The sequence below is a fragment of the Chiloscyllium plagiosum genome, unplaced genomic scaffold (assembly GCF_037043375.1).
Source record: "Chiloscyllium plagiosum isolate Xiang-an unplaced genomic scaffold, Cpla_swu_hap1 HiC_scaffold_5, whole genome shotgun sequence".
Classification (NCBI taxonomy): Eukaryota; Metazoa; Chordata; class Chondrichthyes; order Orectolobiformes; family Hemiscylliidae; genus Chiloscyllium; species Chiloscyllium plagiosum.
In genome coordinates, this window is record NW_028270143.1 from 95,702,686 (window position 1) to 95,723,766 (window position 21,081).

A 21,081-nucleotide genomic window follows, 5' to 3' on the forward strand; every position below is an offset into this window, starting at 1 on the left:
AGACAAAATACACCATGATGAAACTAAAAACGTGTGCATATGCTTATCAAGAAAGGAGTGACAACCCAGGTCTCCTAAAAAGGCTGCAAGGAGTGATCTATTAGAGGTATTGAATATTATGAAAGAACTTATTAGTGAATAAAAAGAAAATGCTTCCTCCTGTTTGAAGAGCATAATTAGAGGTCATCAATGTAAGACAGTCATCAACCTAAACTAGGGGGCATAGTTTTTAAGGTGAGGGAGGGATTTAAAGAAGATGTGCAAGGTGCTTTTTTTTAAAAACACAGAGTAGATAGCATCTGAAATGCACTGCCACATGAGGTGATAGAAGCAGATACAATAGCAATGTTTAAAAGGCATTTGGACAGACATAAACAGGTAGAGAATAAGGGATACAGACTATGTATGGCAGATGGGATTAGTTTAGAATGGCATCATGGTTGGCATAGACATGGTGAGCTGAAAGGCCTGTTCCTGTGCTTTTCTGTTCTACGCTCTAAATAATTCAGAAGAAATTTCTTCAGAGTGGCAAGAATGTGAAATTCTCTATGGTCAGGGAGGTTGAAGCAATTAATATAGATGTAATTTAAGGGGAATGTACACAAGCATATGAGGGAGAAGCGCTGTGCACGATGATAAATTTAGAGAAGAAAAATAATAAGAGGAGATTTGGAGTACGTACATAGGCATAGAATGACCTGTGTGACCTACACATTATTTTTATTAATGCAAATAAGTCCCATTGAACATCAACATTTAAAATCATTATGATTTTCTATTCTTGAAGTAAATAATCTCAGGTCTTCCACCTGCCCTTTCATTGCCCACTCACTTTACATTGAGATCATTCCACAGAGACCATTCCTTCCGCAACTCCCTCATTAGGTCCATGCCCCCCCCCCCACCAATCCACCCTCCACTCCCAGGACCTTCCCTTGCCACCACAACATGTGTAAAACCTGCACCCACAACTCCCCCTCATCTCTATTCAAGGCCCTAAAGGATCTTTCAACATCTGGCAGAGATTTTCCTGCACATCCAAACACCTCATCTACTATGTCCATCACTCTCGATGTGGTCTCCATTTACACTGGGGAGACAGGACACCAACTTGTGGAACGGTTCAGAAGGTGCACCCAACAACCACACCACCCTGTAGTCGACCACTTCAACTTCCTCTCCCACTCCGCCGAGTACATGCAAGTCCTGGGCCTCTCCACCACCAATTCCAAGACACCTGACACCTGGAGGAAGAATGCCTCATTGTCTGTGTTGGGACCCTCCAACCACATGGCACAAGTGTCATTTTCACCAGTTTCTTCATCTCCCTTCCCCCCACCTTATCCCAGATCCAACCCTCCAACTAGGCACTGCCCTCTTGATCTATCCTACCTGTCCATCTTCCTTCCCACCTATCCATTGCACCCTCTGCTCTGACCTATCACCATCACCTCACATCTTCGTCTACTTATTGCCTTCCAATCTAGCTTCCCCTCAGCCCCACTCCCTTCCCATTTATCTCTGAGCCCCCTTGCGGCTTCCCCCCCTACATTCCTGATGAAGGGCTTATGCCCAAAACATCGACTCTCCTACTCCTCAGGTGCTACCTGACCTGCTGTGCTTTTCTAGCGCCACACTTTTTGACACTTAACTAGATCTCTGTTCAGTCTGAATATTATCTTACAGCTTACAATCTCAATAGTTTGTGCCATCAACAAACTTAGACACAATTGTATCTCTTATTCAAGCCATAAGTATAAATGGTAAACAGCTGAGGGCCCAGCACTGATCCTTGTAGTATGCCATAACTGTAGCTTTCAACTTGAAATTGCCATGTTTTATCCCTACTCTTCTCCATTTATCAATTCCTCATCCATGCTAATATACTACCTGCAACTCCATACAAATTGTAGATTCAAGCATATTACATATACTGGTTTATTTTCATCAAATGATTGCATCCTTCTAGTTATATCCTCAAAAACATCTCATAAATATGTCAAAAATAATTTTCTCCAATTGTAAAGCTATCTTGACATTATCCAACCATAATCCGATTGTCTAAGAGCATTGGTAAGGCTAACCTAATAATAGATTCCAGCATTTTCCCAACATCAGAAATCAAATTAACTGGTCTGCCATTTCCTTTCTTCCCCATGTGTTTGTTTCTTGAATAGTGATATATTAACTAACTTTAAATTCACTATGGCTGTTCTAGAATCCAGGGAGCTTATGAAAACCATAACCTATTGTTTGGACTAAGTATGCTTGTATCATAAGAGAGAAAATATTGGCAACTACATGGTGTTGCTTACAGGTTCAGGACATCTTAAAATATTCTACAGCCAATCTGGACATGTAGTCACTGGTGGAATACAGAAAAGGTGGCAGCCAATTTGCACACGTCAAACTCTTATAGGCAGCAGTGTAATAATGGCAAAATAATCAATTTAATAGGGTCAACTATGGTATAAATACTTGTCTGAACATTGGGGATAACTCTCCTTTTCTTTTAGAGTCATAAAGACATAACACAGAAACAGACCCTTTGGTTCAACTCGTCCATGCCAACGAGGTACCTACATAAATCTACTCCCTTTTGCCAGCATTTGGCCCATACCCCTTTAAGTCCTTCCTGTTCATATACCCATCTAGATACATTTTAATGTCGGAATCTTACTAGCCTCCACCACTTCTCCTGGCAGCTCATTCCATACACGCACCACCCTCTGCGTGAAAAAGTTGTCCCTTAAGTCCCTTTTATATCTTTCCCCTCTCACCTTAAATCTAGTTTGGACACACCCAACCCCACAGAAAATACCTTGTCTATTTATCCTATCCAGCCCCATCATGATTTTATAAACCTCTATAAGGACATCCCTCAGCCTTTGGCATTCCAGACTATTCAACCTCTCCCTATAGTTCAAGTCCTCCAACCCTGGCAACATCCTTGTCAATCTTTTCAGAACCCTTTCAAGTTTCACAACATCCTTCTTACAGCAAGGAGACCAGAATTGCACAAGATTCCAAAAATGGCCTCACTGATGCAGTGTACAGCTGCAACATGACCTCCCAACTCCTGTACTCAATGCACTGAACAATAAAGGCATTCATACCAAACAACTTCTTCACTATCCTATCTACCTGCAACTCCATTTTCAAAGAACCATGAACCTGCACTCCAAGGTCTCTTTGTTTAGCAACACTCCCTACGACCTTACCATTAAGCGTGTAAGTCCTGCCCTGGTGTGCCTTTCCAAAATGTAGCACCTAACATTTATCTAAAGTAGATGCCATCTGCCACTCTTCCGTCCATTGGCCCATTTGATCAAGACCGCATTGAAGCCGGAGGTAACCTTCATTTCTGTTCACCATACCTCCAATTTTAGTGTCATCTGCAAACTTACTATGCGCTTCCTTAAAATAAGACCATAAGACATAGGAGTGGAAGTAAGGCCATTCGGCCCATCGAGTCCACTCCGCCATTCAATCATGCGCATTTCAGCTCCACTTACCAGCGTTCTCCCCGTAGCCCTTAATTCCTCTAGACAACAAGAATCTATCAATCTCGGCCTTGAAGACATTTAGCGTCCCGGCTTCCACTGCACTCCGTGGCAATGAATTCCACAGGCCCACCACTCCCTGGCTGAAGAAATGTCTCCGCATTTCTGTTCTGAAATGACCCCCTCTAATTCTAAGGCTGTGTCCACAGGTCCTAGTCTCCTCGTCTAACGGAAACAATTTCCTAGCATCCACCTTTTCCAAGCCATGTATTATTTTGTACGTCTCTATTAAGTCTCCCCTTAATCTTCTAAACTCCAACGAATACAATCCCAGTATCCTCAGCCGTTCCTCATATGTTAGACCTGTCATTCCAGGGATCATCCGTGTGAATCTCCGCTGGACACGTTCCAGTGCCAGTATGTCCTTCCTGAGGTGTGGGGACCAAAACTGGACACAATACTCCAAATGGGGCCTAACCAGAGCTTTATAAAGTCTTAGTAGTACATCTCTGCTTTTATATTCCAACCCTCTTGAGATAAGAGACAACATTGCATTCGCTTTCTTAATCACGGACTCAACCTGCATGTTTACCTTTAGAGAATCCTCGACTAGCACTCCCAGATCCCTTTGTGCTTTGGCTTTATTAATTTTCTCACCATTTAGAAAGTAGTCTATGCTTTTATTCTTTTTGCCAAAGTGCAAGACCTTGCACTTGCTCATGTTAAATTCCATCAGCCATTTCCTGGACCACTCTCCCAACCTGTCTAGATCCTTCTGTAGCCTCCCCACTTCCTCAGTACTACCTGCCTGTCCACCTAACTTCGTATCATCGGCAAACTTGGCTAGAATGCCCCCCGGTTCCCTCATCCAAATCATTAATATATAATGCAAACAGCTGTGGCCCCAGCACCGAACCCTGTGGGACACCACTCGTCACCGGCTGCCATTCTGAAAAAGAACCTTTTATCCCAACTCTCTGCCTTCTGTTAGACAGCCAATCCTCAATCCATCCCAGCAGCTCACCTCGAACACCATGGGCCCTCACCTTGCTCAGCAGCCTCCCGTGTGGCACCTTATCAAAGGCCTTTTGAAAGCATAGATAGACCACATCCACTGGGTTTCCCTGGTCTAACCTACTTGTTACCTCTTCAAAAAATTCCAACAGGTTTGTCAGACATGACCTCCCTTTACTAAATCCATGTTGACTTGTTCTAATCAGACTCTGCTCTTCCAAGAATTTAGAAACCTCATCCTTAATGATGGATTCTAGAATTTTACCAACAACCGAGGTTAAGCTGATTGGCCTATAATTTTCCATCTTTTGCCTTGATCCTTTCTTGAACAAGGGGGTTAGAACAGCCATCTTCCAATCATCCGGGACCTTTCCTGACTCCAGTGACTCTTGAAAGATCTCAACCAATGCCTCTGCTATTTCCTCAGCCGCCTCTCTCAGAACTCTAGGGTGTATTCCATCGGGGCCAGGAGATTTATCAATTTTAAGACTTTTTAACTTTTCTAGCACTATCTCTTTCGTAATGGCAACCATACTCAACTCAGCCCCGTGACACCCTTTAATTTTTGGGATATTACTCATGTCTTCCACTGTGAAAGCTGACGCAAAGTACTTGTTAAGTTCTCCTGCTATTTCCTTATCTCCCATCACTAGGCTTCCTGCATCAGTTTGAAGTGGCCCAATGTCTACTTTTGCCTGTCGTTTGTTTCTTATGTACTGAAAGAAACTTTTACTATTATTTCTAATATTACTGGCTAGCCTACCTTCATATTTGATCCTCTCATTTCTTATTACACTCTTTGTTATCCTCTGTTTGCTTTTGTATCCTTCCCAATCTTCTGATTTCCCACTGTTCTTAGCCACTTTATAGGATCTCTCTTTTTCTTTAATACATTTCCTGACTTCCTTTGTCAGCCAAGGTTGTCTAATCTCTCCCCGGTTAATCTTTCTTTTCTTGGAATGAACCTCTGTACAGTAGTACAATGGTATCTTTTACATAGACTTCAGACATTAGATAGGGACTCAGTTTAATACTTAATGGAAAAAAAAAGGCACATTCCACTCCCTCAAATAAAGCACTGGGGTATCAGCCTACATTTTTGTAGGCTGACACGTTTCTTTGGCTTCAGTGCCAAGTGAGCTAACTTAGTGATGGTTGACACATCCAAATCGAGTACCAAGATCAATCTTGGATGGTCTGACCAGTTTTATTCATATTTTAGTTTTGTGCAGTTTTGATACAAGGATTTTGAAGCTACATCAGAGAAGATGTCCCAGCCATCATTAGGAGGCATCTACATTTCTGTGGGTAAGAAGTCACGTAGAAGGGCAGACCAGGCAAGAACCAATTTCCCATACTACACTTCATTTATAAACCAGACAGAAATATACGACATCTGGCAGGTTCGTGGCCACCATATTTATACTTTCTTCAGTAAAAATTATTAAATTAATTAACTGAATTTAAAATTTCACAGCTGCAGTGAAGGGGTTTGAATTCATGTCTCTTAGATCATCGATTCAGGCCTTTATTTGCACTTAACATCGTCACTATGCTACTATACCCTTAAGAGGGTGAAAGAAAAGTCTTCCAAAAGCCAACACCTCTGACAGTGTAGCATTTCCTCAGTATTAGGATCAGAAATTTAGCTTATACTTTGTGCAGAAGTTAATATGTTCACAAACTATTAAAACTTGTTCCAATGAGAAAATGGCTAGCCTTCTTGTAAAAAGGGGAAGGTATAATGAAGGCAAACTGGGACAGAGATAAAATCTGTACAACTGATTCCTGTTTGTAAGTATTAGCAGATCAGTGTATTGAGATGGATTTAGTTAGCAATGCCAGATGGAGTAACTATTTTTGTCACGCATCAATTCCACTACTATAACCTTGTAAGAAAGCAGCACGGATTTATTGTTAGCCAATATTTATCTCTATAGAAATAAAACAGCCAAGCATTAATCTGTAACCTTCAGTATTTCACTGCAGAATGTTTTACTGTACACTTCCATGGGTCCTCCTGAATATACACAAAAAATAATGATGTAGCAGTCTATAACAGAAATACTTAAGATTCTGATACTTTTAAGCCATGAGATATTTAATATGCAACATACAAAAAGAGTAGTCTACATGGTCATCTGTTTCTGAAAAAGTAATAAAAGGATGATAATGAAGTTATAAACAAAACAAAATTGCCACTATGATTACTATGGTAGAAGCCTTACACTGAAAAATGCAGTTTGCAGCTTGTTTCTTAGTTGTACGCTTGCATTGATAGTATCGATGTAAGGTCACAACGCAAAACGTTGGCAGGATTCATTGTTTCATTGATTCATTCTTTACATTTGAGTTTATTTTGCGGACGTAGACACAAATTAGTTGATTCTGAACTGTCCTTGCCAGCCACTCAGTTCAAGGATAATTAGAGCTGGCCAACAAATGCCTTGCCAATTCCCAAACTGTGAAAAAATTTTAAAAATTCAATATTCATAACCTTTCGTAAGCTAACAATGGGAATACAATTCCAGTCTCACAGCAATTGTTAAACTTCTTTATTTCCATCATTTGTTCTGACTGTAAAACTGGCAACATATATGTTTGACATTGTAAAAAGTACCTAGGCATTTCACAAAAGCATAATCGGACAAATTAAACAAAGCCAAATAGTGAAATAGTTGGACAGATGACCAAAGCTTCAGTGCTTTAAGTGGCATCTGAAAAAGAAAAGGAGATGCAAAAATATTTAAGGAGGAAATTCAAGCTTAGAGTCTGGACAACTGGAAGTATTGATATTAGCTACCTGACAAAGGAGCAGTGCTCTGAAAGCTTGTACTTCCAAATAAACTGTTGGACTATAACCTGGTGTTGTGCGAATTCTAACTATGAACAGTTAAACAGCCGTGGGTCGAATTATAATCAAATCTACACTAATAGTGCTTAACAGAATGAAGATGGTGGGGGGGGGGTCGCTTCAGGATTTAATGGGACAAAGGTACAAGCTACTGAAGAGTGATCAGATGTATCAGAACAACGGAGGACGAAAAGGAATACAGAAATTTAGAAAATAACTAAGTGAAAAATTATGTCAGTAACCTTCAAAAGACTCAGGTTTGCATTGTGCCATATGCAGCAAAATTAAGTTTAACTAGAAAATCAAACAAAATCATGAAACATTGTGATTCTTCAAATATGCAATGACTAAAGAACATGTGAGTCACAAACATAAATAAGAAAACCTTCAAAGTTATAATATGAAAACAATCCAGAGAAGAAACATCTTCAAGCATGTAGGGGCAAGAGGCCAGAACTGAAAGCATTTTCCAAGTCTGTAAAATTGATTTATGCTGTAGTTTTCAAACTTTTTAAAAAAATTACAAGCAGATACTTGCCTGGTGTAACTCAGATAGATATGCCTTAAGTATAGGGTCACAGTGTTTAGTTAGAATACACGCATTTTCTTCTAATGAACTATAAACAGCAACACCATTTTCTATTACATTAATCTTTAGTCTAAAAGATAACAAATGTAACAAGATAGTTAAAAGAAAGTATTTCAGGGAATTTTATATAGCAAGTCCAAATTTGAACTGAACTACCCTAACTCATACAACAAGTATTTTAAGTAAAAATGTTGGAATACAGTTTTACACTCCTCCAGTAACTCATGTGAGCCTTCCCAAAGAACCATAAAAATGACACAGCACAGGGAAGATCCAAGATGGCGGTGACCCAGCAAGTCTGAGTCTATAGTGCTTCTCACAAGACTTGGGCAAAGTGGGCCACCCACCTCTACCACACTTACCAAATCATTTAAAATAGTTTTTATTTAATGTAATTACTTGCTCAGTACTAAATTTAAAACAGTCTAGTGTCCTGTAAAAATGACTAGGGGGAAAGGAGCCCGCAGTTCTCAGCAGGCCGGAGCCCCTCCCCCACCCTCCCCAGCTGCAGCAGGGGCGTTCGCAGCCACCCCGGGGGACTTACCTAAGGTAGCAAGCCTCGTGGAAATAATCTTCAAACTTGACGCGAAGATCGACGCCTTCATCGAAGAGTCCCAGAGCAGATCGAATTCACTCTCGGCCGCGCTACAAAAGCACGACCAAGACATCAAGGAAATCGAGCACCAAGTCGGAGGCGCAGAGCTAAAGGCTGCAACCTCCGAGACTATAGCAGAATCGGCCATGGATCGGGTCCGGACTCTCGAACAGAAAGTCCGGACCTTAGAGAATCACATCGACGACCTCGACTATTCGTTTGCTGGGCCTTCCCGAACGGGAAGAGGAAGGCCAGCTTGCAGTGTTCCTCGAGCAGTGACTTCCACAGCTGTTAAACCTGGAGGCTGGATCAGGCCAGGTAAGGGTGGAATGGGCCTACCGGGTTGCAGTGCGCGGGCCTGGCTCAAACCAGTGCCCCTGCCCGGTCCTGTTCCGGCTGCAGAGCTACAAGGAGATGCTCATGCTCTTGGAATCTTCCAGAAATCTTGGGAAAGATCCCCGAGCCATGATTGATAAAGCATCCAAGATTATGTTATTCCAGGACTTTTCCCCAGCTTTGGTCCGAAAGAGGAAGGCGTTTGATGAAGCGAAGAAGCATTTAAGGGACTTAAACATTCAGTACTCCTTGTGCTACCCAGCTACGCTACGCTTCAGCCATGAAGGGTCCATGTACAACCTTGGATCGCCAGAGAAGGCCAAGGAATTTTTAGACTCTCTTAAATAAATTGTAAGAGTTCATTAAGATGTTGCTTTACTGAAGACATTTTTAAACATGAAACAACTGAAGCTACTATGAACTTTACCTGAATACTAAGTTTTCTACCTTTTCAACTAAGCACCTTTAGTAAGTTGTTCCATATTAAACTTGCATATTCTTTCCTTTAATTGATGGGGAAAGGCTTTTTTTTAATATAAATTAGACTTTTAAAACTGGTCTATATCTGTCAAACAACATACCACAATGGCAGATTGGCCAATCTATTTCTCAAAATGGAGAAAATCTTTATTTTTGTTAATGTGGCGATTGATTTAAAAGAGAAAACATTACAGTAAATGAAACGTAAATGCAATTTTAAAGTTCAGAGAACAAACAGTTCATCATGAACAAACAAAACCAAGTCACAGTTTAGCTTTCAGTCCATGATGTTCCATTTGCCAGATCTTTGAACACAGTTTATACATATAATTCTTAACCTCAGCTAGAAGTGCTATATGAGATGAGTGTAGTGTAAACAACTCCCCACAAGGAATATAGGATAAGTCAAATTCTAATGGCTAGCTTGAGACTAACAAAGCCTGAGCCTGCTCTGAGCAGTCACAATGAAAGATTTTGAAGAGAAAGTAAATATCAACTCAAGGAAAAATATATTGAAAAATGTCAAGTCGTCGATTTATGTAGTGGATATCAAATATCTCATCACACCATTCACTATCAATGACCTGGAATTATTTTTCATTATTCCAGCAGAAAAAGCTTCAATTGTTAAGGAATTAATTCCAAAAGATGAAATATTACTGTGATGCATGTAAATAATCCAATGTTCTTGCATAAAAAAGTCAAGCTTTCAATATTTATTTATTTATATTTACACTTTATAAGCATTTACCTTAATGCCAACAAATTATGAATTCAAAATCAAAAGAACTGCAGACACTATAAATCAGAAACAGAAGCTGCTGAAAAAGCTCCGCAAGTCTGGCAGCATCTATGAAGAGAAATCAAAGTTAACGTTTTGGGTCCAGTGACCCTTCCTCAAACCATAGATTCAGTCTGTGGTTATTTGTAGGAGATAACGCAAGTCCCCAGATAATGCTCATCACCTGGATGCAATTGATATTCAATTAACGCACTGTCTCTGGGGCTTGTACTAAAATTTGAAAGATAATATTCTCTCAAAACAATGTTAGGGTGTTTAAGTCCACTGTATGAACATCTAGCCGTATTACCTTGCTGGTTATCATTTTAGTGAGATTTGAAAAATAGGCAGATATGTGCAGCAAAACTCAGGACAATGATAAATATATATTTTTGATTGGTTTCCCACTAGTTTTACTAAAATTCATTCATCAGATTCAGGCTTCGCTTTTTCACCAGCATTTATTCTCCAATACCAGTTGTTCTCGAAAAAGCGGTGGTGATCTTCCTTCATGAACCACAGCAATCCATCTGGTATACGTACACCACAATGATGTTCGGACAAATTTTCAGGATTTTGAGCTAATAACATTTTAAAAAGTGATATAGTTACAAATCAGGATGGTGAGTGACTTGGATGGGGAACTTGGAGGTGATGCTATTCCCATATATCTATTGCCTTGCCCTCCTAGAAGGTAATGACCTTGGGTTTGAATAGTGTTATCTAAAGAGCCCTGGTGAATTTTTGTTGTGTCGTTTGTAGATGGCACACACGGCTGCAATTAAGCGTTGATGGTGAATGATGTAAACATTCATGGATGTGGTGCCAATCAGTTGGACCACATTTGCCTGAATGGTGTCAAGCTTGAATATTGATGGAGTTGCATTCATCCAGGCAAGTGAGGATGAAGGAGGAGAAAGTGAGAACTGCAGATCAGAGTTGAGAGTATGGTGCTGGAAAAGCACAGAAGGTCAGGCAGCATCCAAGGAGCAGGAGAATCTATGTTTCAGGCAGAAACCCTTCATCAAGTGAGGATGAATGCAACTCCATTACAATTCTGATCCTGTGTCTGGTAAATGATAGATAGACTTTGAAGAGTCAGAAGCAAACTCCTCACTGCAAGATTCCTAGCTTCCAACCTCCTCTCGTAGCCACAGTATTTATATGGCTACCCCAGTCAGTGACTGGTCAGTTGTAACCACTGGGATGTTAATCATGGGGTAAATATGTAACTTTTAAAAATTGCACAGTCAGATTACTCTGTATTATTGTAGCAGACCTTTTGTTTTGCCTACAATTTCTCTCTTTTAGTCCCATCTTTCTTCCCCTGTCCATTTTGCTTTTTGCACATAATGGCGCAGAATTAAAAGAATCTAACTTACACTTCCTAACTTGGTGTCTGTAAACAATCAACATTGTCCAGTCTAATTAAGGAGGCATAGAGTTTGTATGCACACCTCACACAAGTACCAGATGCCCTGTCAAGGAGCTGTACTGATTTTGATTCCTAATAATCACATATTCCAGTACAATAACAAAGTCTGTAGGCAAATGTAAATGCAATGCATTACTGCTATTTCCACAAAATCCAGACCATTATATTCTCTATGCCCAGTAAAACTGCAAATTATGAAGGAAAAATGTAAACACTTAATTAAAAATCCATTTACTTTTCTTACTTTAGAAGAACTATGCAATCAGTGCATGATCAGATCTATTTCAGGAAGGACAACTGGGATATTTTACAGTTTGTACATTCTAATATGCATTTCTTTACAATGAAACAATCCAATCACCCAGTGAGGATATCGATGCATGACATCACTGTATGATAGCTCCAGTCCCAGGAAAAATTTAAAGAATACTGTGCATGGCCAAGATCACAGCTATGCAAAGAAAAACTAACCACAGAATACAAGAACCAAATATAGAAAATCCCAATAGTCCATTTCATTAAAATGAAATTTGTCTTATTCACAGTGAAAGAGCAGAAAATGTAGCATTTGATGCACAAACACCAGCAGCTTCGTAAAAGCACACAATGAAAAGGAACTTGACTTATTTTGTGACTACAAATGAGATACACCCTCTAATTTTCCTTCAGTATGCTAAGAGTTTCTGCAGCATCTGCTTAAAAAATATCCCAAATTGCAAACTGACACATATGGATTAGGCTTGTACTCATTCATCATTCAGTTACTCTGCAGCTCAATAAAATTCAATATGGTCAAGCTGGCCTGATAATCAATTTAAAGAAAAGATCTTCAAATGCTGATAGACATATGCACCATAATTTTCTTCTCAAAATTTAAGTAAACCATTAATATCTTCAACTAATCTACATAATTAAACAAGGAATTTAGCATTTCACAGGAATAGTATTTGACAAAATCACTAACGGTTTGTCATAATAAAAATGACTGGATTACCAATATAACAAAATATACTCTTTTTCAACATTATGAATGTAAGCTGTCAGTTATGGCTCTTAAAGGGTATCTCAAAGTACAGTTCAGGATGTATTCTTGCAACCCAGTAACTATGTATCAACATCAGAATATGTTCAGTCATTGCTGGTGAAACAGGTTCAATCACTTAATACTTTGATCAACAATGTTTCGGCAAACTGCATGTATTTTTTACTATTGTTATTCTGCAAGCAAATACATTATTTCAGGAAACTTAAAATAATTTCACTTCTAATTTTCAGAAATTGTAATTGAAATTGACTTGATATTTAGCAAATTAGGAAATTGCAAAGTAGAGTTACTATGGCAATTGCTGCCATGGTTATAGCAGACAATGCAGTATGAAAAGATCATTATTACCAATATGTAACTTCCCATCAAAAAAATCACTTTTCTCCCCTCCAAAAGAGTCATGTGGTTTAAAAAAATCAACTTGATGTAAGACTAATAACTAAAAATCAAATTGGTAAAGGTGCAAGTCTTCGTGAAAATATGAATTTGAAACAACACATTTTTACTCCGTTTGTAATAAAGAGCAAAATTATCATAATCCATGTGACAATGTGCAATTCATACCTGAAACTGTTCTGTGGAACTGCTACTATGCTCGTCTCCAGATTCAGAGTCTTGACGGTGCCTTTCTGAATTCTCTGGAGCCCAGTCATATGAAGGTTCATGAACCAAATTTTTTATTTTCTCTACATCCGGGGTTTCAAAATCTTGTGATTGACCTGAAATTCGGTTAAGATTTATATCTCTTAAATACTGTGATGTACTCTCTCCAAACCCTTTACTATGGTCACTAGCTTTGGCACTACTTTGGACTCCAGAAGACAAGTGGCTTCTCCCTTGAACACAAGCCTGGTTCTGTGTTTGACTTGTGCTTTGGTTTTTCATCTGGTTTTGTATAGAAGTCTGAGCCTGCAATTGTCCCATAGAAGATTTGAAAGAACTGGAGTAATCAAGTGGTTTGGAAAGATTTTCAGTGGATACCTGCAGTAGTTTGGCATCTGCACTTAAACTAGCAGATTTGATTTTAACAGAAACAGGTACTTGTTTCACTGGTGGCATCAATGCCTTCCGAGGTAGTTCTTTAACATACTGCGCTGGAAGGTAAAAAGGCTTCGAGCCATCTTCCTTCTTAACCTGCCACCAATCATTATTTGTCTTCTTCAACAGAATATATTTTTCACCTTGCTTTATTGCAATCTTTCGATCTTTTGTCTCATACTCATAATCATACTCCACTTCGATATAGATCTGTCCTGGAATGATAGATATATCCAGTTTTCCGTCCTGTTCAGCCATCTCAAAATTAATTATTGTTCACTTTTTGAAGCTGGCACTAATCCACATGATGTGTTTTCAAAGTTGTGCTAAAGCTGAAGGGAAAAAAGACACATTAAGTACTGTTTGTTTATCCTCAGTATACTGAAGGTTATCAATTGATTGTAGCTCCATGACTGCTATTATTATCTCAGAGTTCAAGGCTCCAAAATTTCAGCTGGCAATCCAATGGTTGTCATCACTGAAAGATTGGGAAGCCCTGACATTAAAACCCAATGCAACTGTGTGTCAGTTTTCTCATGTAATCTTAAAATTATTGCTCTGGTCAGAACTGAATAAAATCTCTTACCAAATCACAATCATTTTACAACAAATTATTTTTAAAACAAGTTTTCACTCCATGATATTTAACTTGTACTATATATGTTGCAACTTAAACACTAAGACAGACCTAGAGAAGATGTGAATGAATACAGTTTAGATAATATCGTGCAAAAAAAAGTGATAAAAGCTTATCATTAAGCTGTTAATAACAAACAGCAACAAAAAGGAAAACACAAAAGATGAATTCAAGAAAACTATTCAATGAAACTACAAATCAGGGTTTAGATTTTCAGGTACGATGGTAATATTTACAATCCAGCAGATTGAACATTTCTCAAACATAACACAAAACACTATGTTAAAAATACAGGAGTCTTGTGCTGTGTAACACTGATATCTCTACTTTCAGTCAATCTGATTTTGACTATTCATGCTTGAATTGTGAATTATGTATAGTGGTAACTTACTTTGGTAGTTCAAGGACTTGTCATGCATATGTGTTCATTATTCTTCTTTGGGACAATTATGGTTCTCAAAAGCCACAATGTCTAACTGGACTGAAAGTAAGTACAGCTTTAAACAACCAATATTTACTTGTAATTTACTAAAAGCACAAGAAAGATATAAGCTTTAAACTCTGACCTTTTATCTATGCATTCACAGTGAAGTGTGGTAAAGTCTGCTTGATGTAATATTTTCATGTACAATATATACTAGTTGATCTTAAGTGGGTTGCTTCGTGAACAGGACTTTATTTGATCTTTATTAAAATATGATTTCACTTTTTCAAGGTGTGTTCATGGCATTTTTAAGCTCAAGTTTTGTTATCAGTTTCATAATTTTACGAAAATTATAAAGTCATCATTATATGTTAACTAGTTCTGATATTCTGGAATTCAGAAGAAGTCATAATCTAACTGAAAATGTTAATTCTGTTTCTACACAGATCTACCCCAGTCACGTCGAGTTTCTCCAGCATTTTCTGATTTCATTTACAACAGACTGGTTTTAATTCTGTTTGGAAGTATACATGGATGTACTAGGGCAAACCAGTAATATTGTACAGGTATTGAGGCTAGAGTGTCTTTTGATTATTTAATTGGAGGTACAGCCAATTCTAGGCACTTTAGAATGCTTTGTGAGCACAGAACGGGTTGGAGAAGCATGGTGGAAAGATTCAGCAGCCTTCCATCTCTGAAATTTCATGAAAGATCTTCTCAAAGATTGCAGTTATGCTTTAACTGCCAAATATATGTCAATTAATGTATACTTGCAGCATGAGGTACAAACAGAAGCATTTTGAGCATAATGGACAGAACTTAAAAGCCCTCCCTGAGAAGGGTTTGATGGTAAAGAAGCATTTAATTAACTGGAAACCACTAATTCAGATCCACCTCATCCTTTCATCAGTGGTACTCACCAAGCAATCAACAATGGTTTCATGGCCATCATTAGATTTTTAATTCCAGATTTTTATCAGATTCAAATTTCACCATCTTCCTCGGCGTGATTTGAACTCAGGTTCCCAGAACATTATTCTGGATAGACACATATATGGACCCTCCTCCTCCGATGAGTTTATTTTTAAACTAACCTCCATCATTTTTGATTGAATATGGAAGAACTGTAGTGCTTAGATCTGACCCTTTGGTCATGGAATTGCTTGAATCCTATCAATTGCTACTTGTGCTGTTTGACACTCAAGTGGTCCCGTGTTGTAGCTTCAGAGTGATATCTCATTTTTAGATACGCCTGGTGCTGCTCCTGGCACACCCTCCTGCATTGACCAAGATTGATTCCCTGCTTTGATAGCAATGGTAGATTGGGGGATAAGCTGGGCCATGAGGATGGAGAATCGGGAATATAATTCTACTGCTGCTCATGATCCAAAGTTATTTGATCTGTTTGAAATCTACTGCATTTAGCACAATGGTAGTGCCTAGTGCCACAAAATATAGTGGAAAATATCTTCAACACGTAAATGGGACTTTTCTCCACAAGGACCATGCACTGATCACTGATATCAACGCTGTCAGGACAGTCTACGGCAGGCAGATTGATGAAGGTGAGGTCAAGTATGTTTCTCCCTCTTGCTGGTTTCTTCACGACTTGCTGCAGACCCAGTCTAGATACTATGCCCTTTGTGGTTCAATCAGCACAGTCACCAATGGTGCTAATGAACCACTCCTGGTGAAGGACATCTGATAACTCCCAGAGTACATTCTACACCTTGCCACCTTCAGTGCTCCTCCTTGTCACTTTCAATGCCACCTCCTCTTGACTGTATATCACTGTGCAAGTATTTCTACTGGACATGTCCTGCCAGTTGGACAGAACACCTAGTTTAATGGTCTGCTCCTGCAGCCACAGTAATGAAGATCGAGACTGACATATTCTTTAGGATCAAGGAAATCAAGGGTTTTAGGGAGTAAACAGAAAAGTGACTTTGTGATTAAGATCAGAGCAGCCATGACGTTTTGGTATGATGCAGCAGATTCAATGGCCACATGGACTACTTCTATTTCTTACAGCTGAATAACATTCTCCTACAGATTAGATAATTAACTTCAAAAAAGTCACAACTATCTTCATGTGAGTCCCACTGGCAGAATTCCTATTTCATTTTTTACTTGGGTTCCTTCATGTCAAATTCAGCAAAAAGCTACTTTGATGTCAAAGACAGTCAGTCCATTTCACCTCACCTCTGGACACTGCTTGATTGAAGATGGTCATGAATTCTGCACACAGAATCAAACTAGTGTTGCTGAACAGATGAATGAGAATTGCCTGATAGCACTGTCAACTACACCTTCCATCAGCCATAATTGATTGGAATGAATTTGTCCTACATTTTGTGGATATGCCTTACCTGGCAATTTCCACAGTCAGTAGATGCTAGCATTATTGCAGTTTGAAACAGCTCGGCTAGAATTTCAACTACTTCTGGAGGACACCAGAGCTGCAGCACCATAGCTGCGACACTATCAGGTGACTCTGTAATATCAAAAAATATCACACGGAGTTGAATGAACTGGCTGAAGACTAGCATATGTGATGATTGAGGGGGTTAACAGGAGTTCAAGATAGATTATTCACTCAACGATTCTAGCTGAAGGTGGTTGAAAATGTTTCAGGCTTGTCTACTGTATTCTCACACTGAACTACTGACTGTGGATTAATACAACTCTGCTGATGCTGATCACCACTCCACCTCATGGATTCCTAGCTAAACAAAATTTAACACTGAACTTTATTAGGACACACAATTGCAAGATTGGCCAAAAAAAAGTTTAAGGACAAAAGTGAAGTGGACAGAAGAGAAGATGTGAAGAAGGAATTCCTGCATTTAAAGCTTATGTAGTCAAATAATACAACCAATGTTGCAGCTTTTAAAATTGAGCATGCATGATACTTGGACTAAAGAAGCATAGATATCTGGGAAGTTTATGGTGGTGGGGGACTAGATTGCCAAACGACTGAAAATATGGAAATTTAAAATAAAGATAATGACCGTTTAATCACAGGTCAGCCTACTTCACCAATTGGTGCAAATTAGGATGCAGATGCAGAGTTTTGGACGACCTCATTGTTATGGATGATAGAATGTGGGAGGCAGGGCAAGATGGGTTAGAATAGTTAAGTATGGAGTAACAAAGGTATGATGAAGGTTTCACAAGACCTGAGGCAGGACAGATACTTACCAGAAAGGTGAAATACTAACAGTGCAGCTACCTGGCTGAAACTTCATCTTGTTTGAGTTAAATATGAAAATTAGGTTGCAAAGTCAATTCAGCCTCCAGGACAGGAATGGAATTGGTGGTGAGAGCAAAGAGTGTGCAGCATGGACTGAAGACAAGAAATTGGAATAGGATAAGGATAGATCCTTGGGAGAGAACAGAGGCAATGATGTGGGAACAGCAAATGAAGATATTGATGGTGATTCCATAGCTATTATTAGACAGATATAAATGGAACTAAGAAAGTTTAATTCCACTCAGCTCAATGACAGAGTGACATGGTCAACTGTATCAAAGGCTGGAGGCAGGTCAACCAGGCAGGTAAGTGGAGTTGGAAAGAAAGGAGATTGGTTATATCAACACCTAGCCAGTATGCTGGGTGAGAATAAGGAGGCCAGCAAGATAGCGCTGAGGATGAGGGGGCTTGGGTCGCTGCCATGATAGGATTGATACAACATTTTAAAAATGCCAAGTTAGGCACATTGATAAATTTCTGCCTAACCTCAGATGCAGTCAAGTCTGGAATGCCAACAGAAGAATAAGACCATCTGAAGGGTCGAGGCACGGACTGGGAAAAGCACAGCACCTGAAGGAGCAGAAATGAAAGGAAGTCTAATGACAGATGAGAAGAGATCTAGAATAGGCAAAGAGAATAAAAAGATTGAAAGACAAAGGAAACAACGATGTAGAAAAGGAAGCATTGGGTTCACAACTGGGTCATTGTGCAAATGATCATTGGGAAAGCTTCTGTTATGTCAGCTGGTTATGTATCATTAATTAGCTTGCATACAGCAGCAACAAATATGGAATGCAGAGGCGACAATAGCAGTCAAAAGTCAGTCATAACTTCTGCAGTGGGATGGAATCAGCAGGGAGTACTGATGAACCCTTGTTAAAATTTGGTGTACCAAAGAATGAAGAAGCTATCTGGGCTAGAGCATCACAGAATGCAGAGCAATTCCTGTTGGAATGAGGATCCAGAGATGTTTGGACCAGTTAAAGTGTAAAGATAACAGCAAGGTTAGAGGCCACCACATGATCTGGCACTAACAGTGAAATGCATTTGCCAGTTCAGCGTGGTATATTGCTGGGTAGTAACCAAGCTTTAGCTAAAGCTGACAAACCAGAATAGTCCAAACACGAACACCGAAGAGACAGAGACCCTCCATCAAAGCAGCATTATTACAGAATCCCAGCAGGGAAACAGGCCATTCAGTCCAACAAGTCCACACCAATGTTCCGAAGAGCATCACACCCAGACTCACCACCCACCCTACCCCTGTAACTCTGCATTTCCCATGGCTAATTCACCTAACCCTCACATCCCTGGACACAACGGGCATTTTTAGCCTGCATATCTTTGGACTGTGAGAGGAAACTGGAGCAGCTGGAGGAAACCCATGCAGACACAGGGAGAATGTGCAAACTCCACACAGATAGTTGCCCAACACTGGAATCGAACCCAGGTCCCTGGCACTGTGAGGCAGCAGTGATAACCACTGAACCACCATGCCGCGAATTTGCTGGGCCAAATGGTCCCCTTCTGTGCTGTAATAATTCCGTGCTGCTGGAAGGAATTCAGTGGGAACCTGTGGCTGGGGAAAGGGAAATAGCAATTGAAACAGCAATTACTTTAACCTTAGAGCTAATTGTCTGCTATTACAATCAAGGGAACTTACAGTGGAACACAATTTTGCAGAAAAAAGGCCAAGTGTGGCAGAGATTGGGCAAGGATTAAAGTGCACAGTGAGGAGGAGCTCCCTAGCAAGCTAACTACATTGGAGGCATCTTGGGAAAAAAATGACAAACTTGCAATTTAAAAAATTGTGTAGCTGGTCATGTAATAACTTGTCAACCAGTTCATTCCTGATCAGTAAAACATTCCCAGTTGTTTTAATAAGGCAAGGCTTTTATAAATCAATATGTAAACTATAGGCAACGTACATAACTTATAACTCATTTTAGCACTACATTAAACTAGCAATTACAATTTTCAGGAGAGCAATAACTTCTTTCGCAAATAAATATAATTGTAGACAATGCAGATGAACAAAGAAAAATCCTGTGGCTCCAGAAATGAAATAACAACTAGGCAAAGGGGAAAGTGATCATTCTGTATATATACTGAGAAAATCTACTGATTCCTTTCCCCAGTCTTCAACCATATCGGTCAATATAAAACAAATACATGTTGCGGAGGGGGGAAGAAAGGAGTGGAGGCATGCATTTGAATGTTGTGCGGGGAAATGGCTGTGTGGATTAAGCAGGGATTGCGTGGGGACAGTAGGGCTGTATCGACGGGGGCGATGTGGCGGTTGTGTGTCACGTTTGGGGTGAGTATGGGTGATTGCGAAGATAACTGGGCTACGCAGGGGTTGTGTGCTGATCTACGAGTAGGTAAGAGGATAATGCTGTTGTGTGGGCAGGAGGTTAGGGACTGGGTGGCGTTAAGTGTTTTAAGAGGGTTAGGGGCTGCACGGGGCGGGGGTTCGCGGACAAGGGGCGATGGGTGTGCAGTGAGGGGGTTCTACAGAGTCGCTGTGTTTGAAGGGTCAGGACGCTACGCCTGTCACGGTGCGGGTGATTTCCCTGTGATTTACTGTGTCTAATCTGTAAAGGGTAAGGGCGGCCACTGAGTAAATCTGAGGTTTCCTTGTGGTTGCTGTTTCCTCCTTCGTTTTAACCGAGGCCCCGGCCCCGGCCTCCCCCACCTACACATTGCTCACCCCACGGCGAAGAGGAACGCGATCGTCTCGTATTTGCGAACGTATCCGCAGCAAACAGCGAGACCGGAGAAACTTTTCGCTACGAATGCACTTCACGCTCCAAACTTTGACAAATAAATAAAGAAAAATCCACCACGCACCTGCTTCGGACGATGAGCACAACAGCCGGGGAGAGACACAGGCGATAGGGGAACGTTAAACTTCCTGGAGATCTTATTTAATGTCTGTAAACTGAAGTCTCTCTTACAGATCTGATTCTTTTTGTCAATATATGTCATGATACTAATCCCACTCCCTCCCCCTCCCACTCCCTGCAGTCGAACAAACCAGATTTCGCCTCGTTTCCACCCGGCGCACGTGCGCGATCCCGCCGGGCATCTCCAACTA

The 21,081-nt window shown here is 40.0% G+C and overlaps 1 protein-coding gene across 5 annotated transcripts in view; it reads right to left on the reverse strand.

Annotated features, from left to right (window-relative positions):
- arhgap12b (Rho GTPase activating protein 12b) overlaps nucleotides 1–20,993 on the reverse strand; it is a 200,324-nt gene extending 179,331 nt beyond the window's left edge. For all 5 annotated transcript variants that reach the window (XM_087987515.1, XM_087987514.1, XM_087987513.1 and 2 more), the window contains exons 1-2: nucleotides 20,835–20,993; nucleotides 13,197–14,002 (exon numbers count right to left, since the gene is read on the reverse strand). In XM_087987515.1, coding sequence (XP_087843641.1) covers nucleotides 13,197–13,928 — 732 coding nt within the window. In that variant the 5' untranslated portion in view covers nucleotides 13,929–14,002; nucleotides 20,835–20,993. The remainder of the gene's footprint in view (nucleotides 1–13,196; nucleotides 14,003–20,834) is intronic.
- Nucleotides 20,994–21,081: the final 88 nt, after the last annotated feature.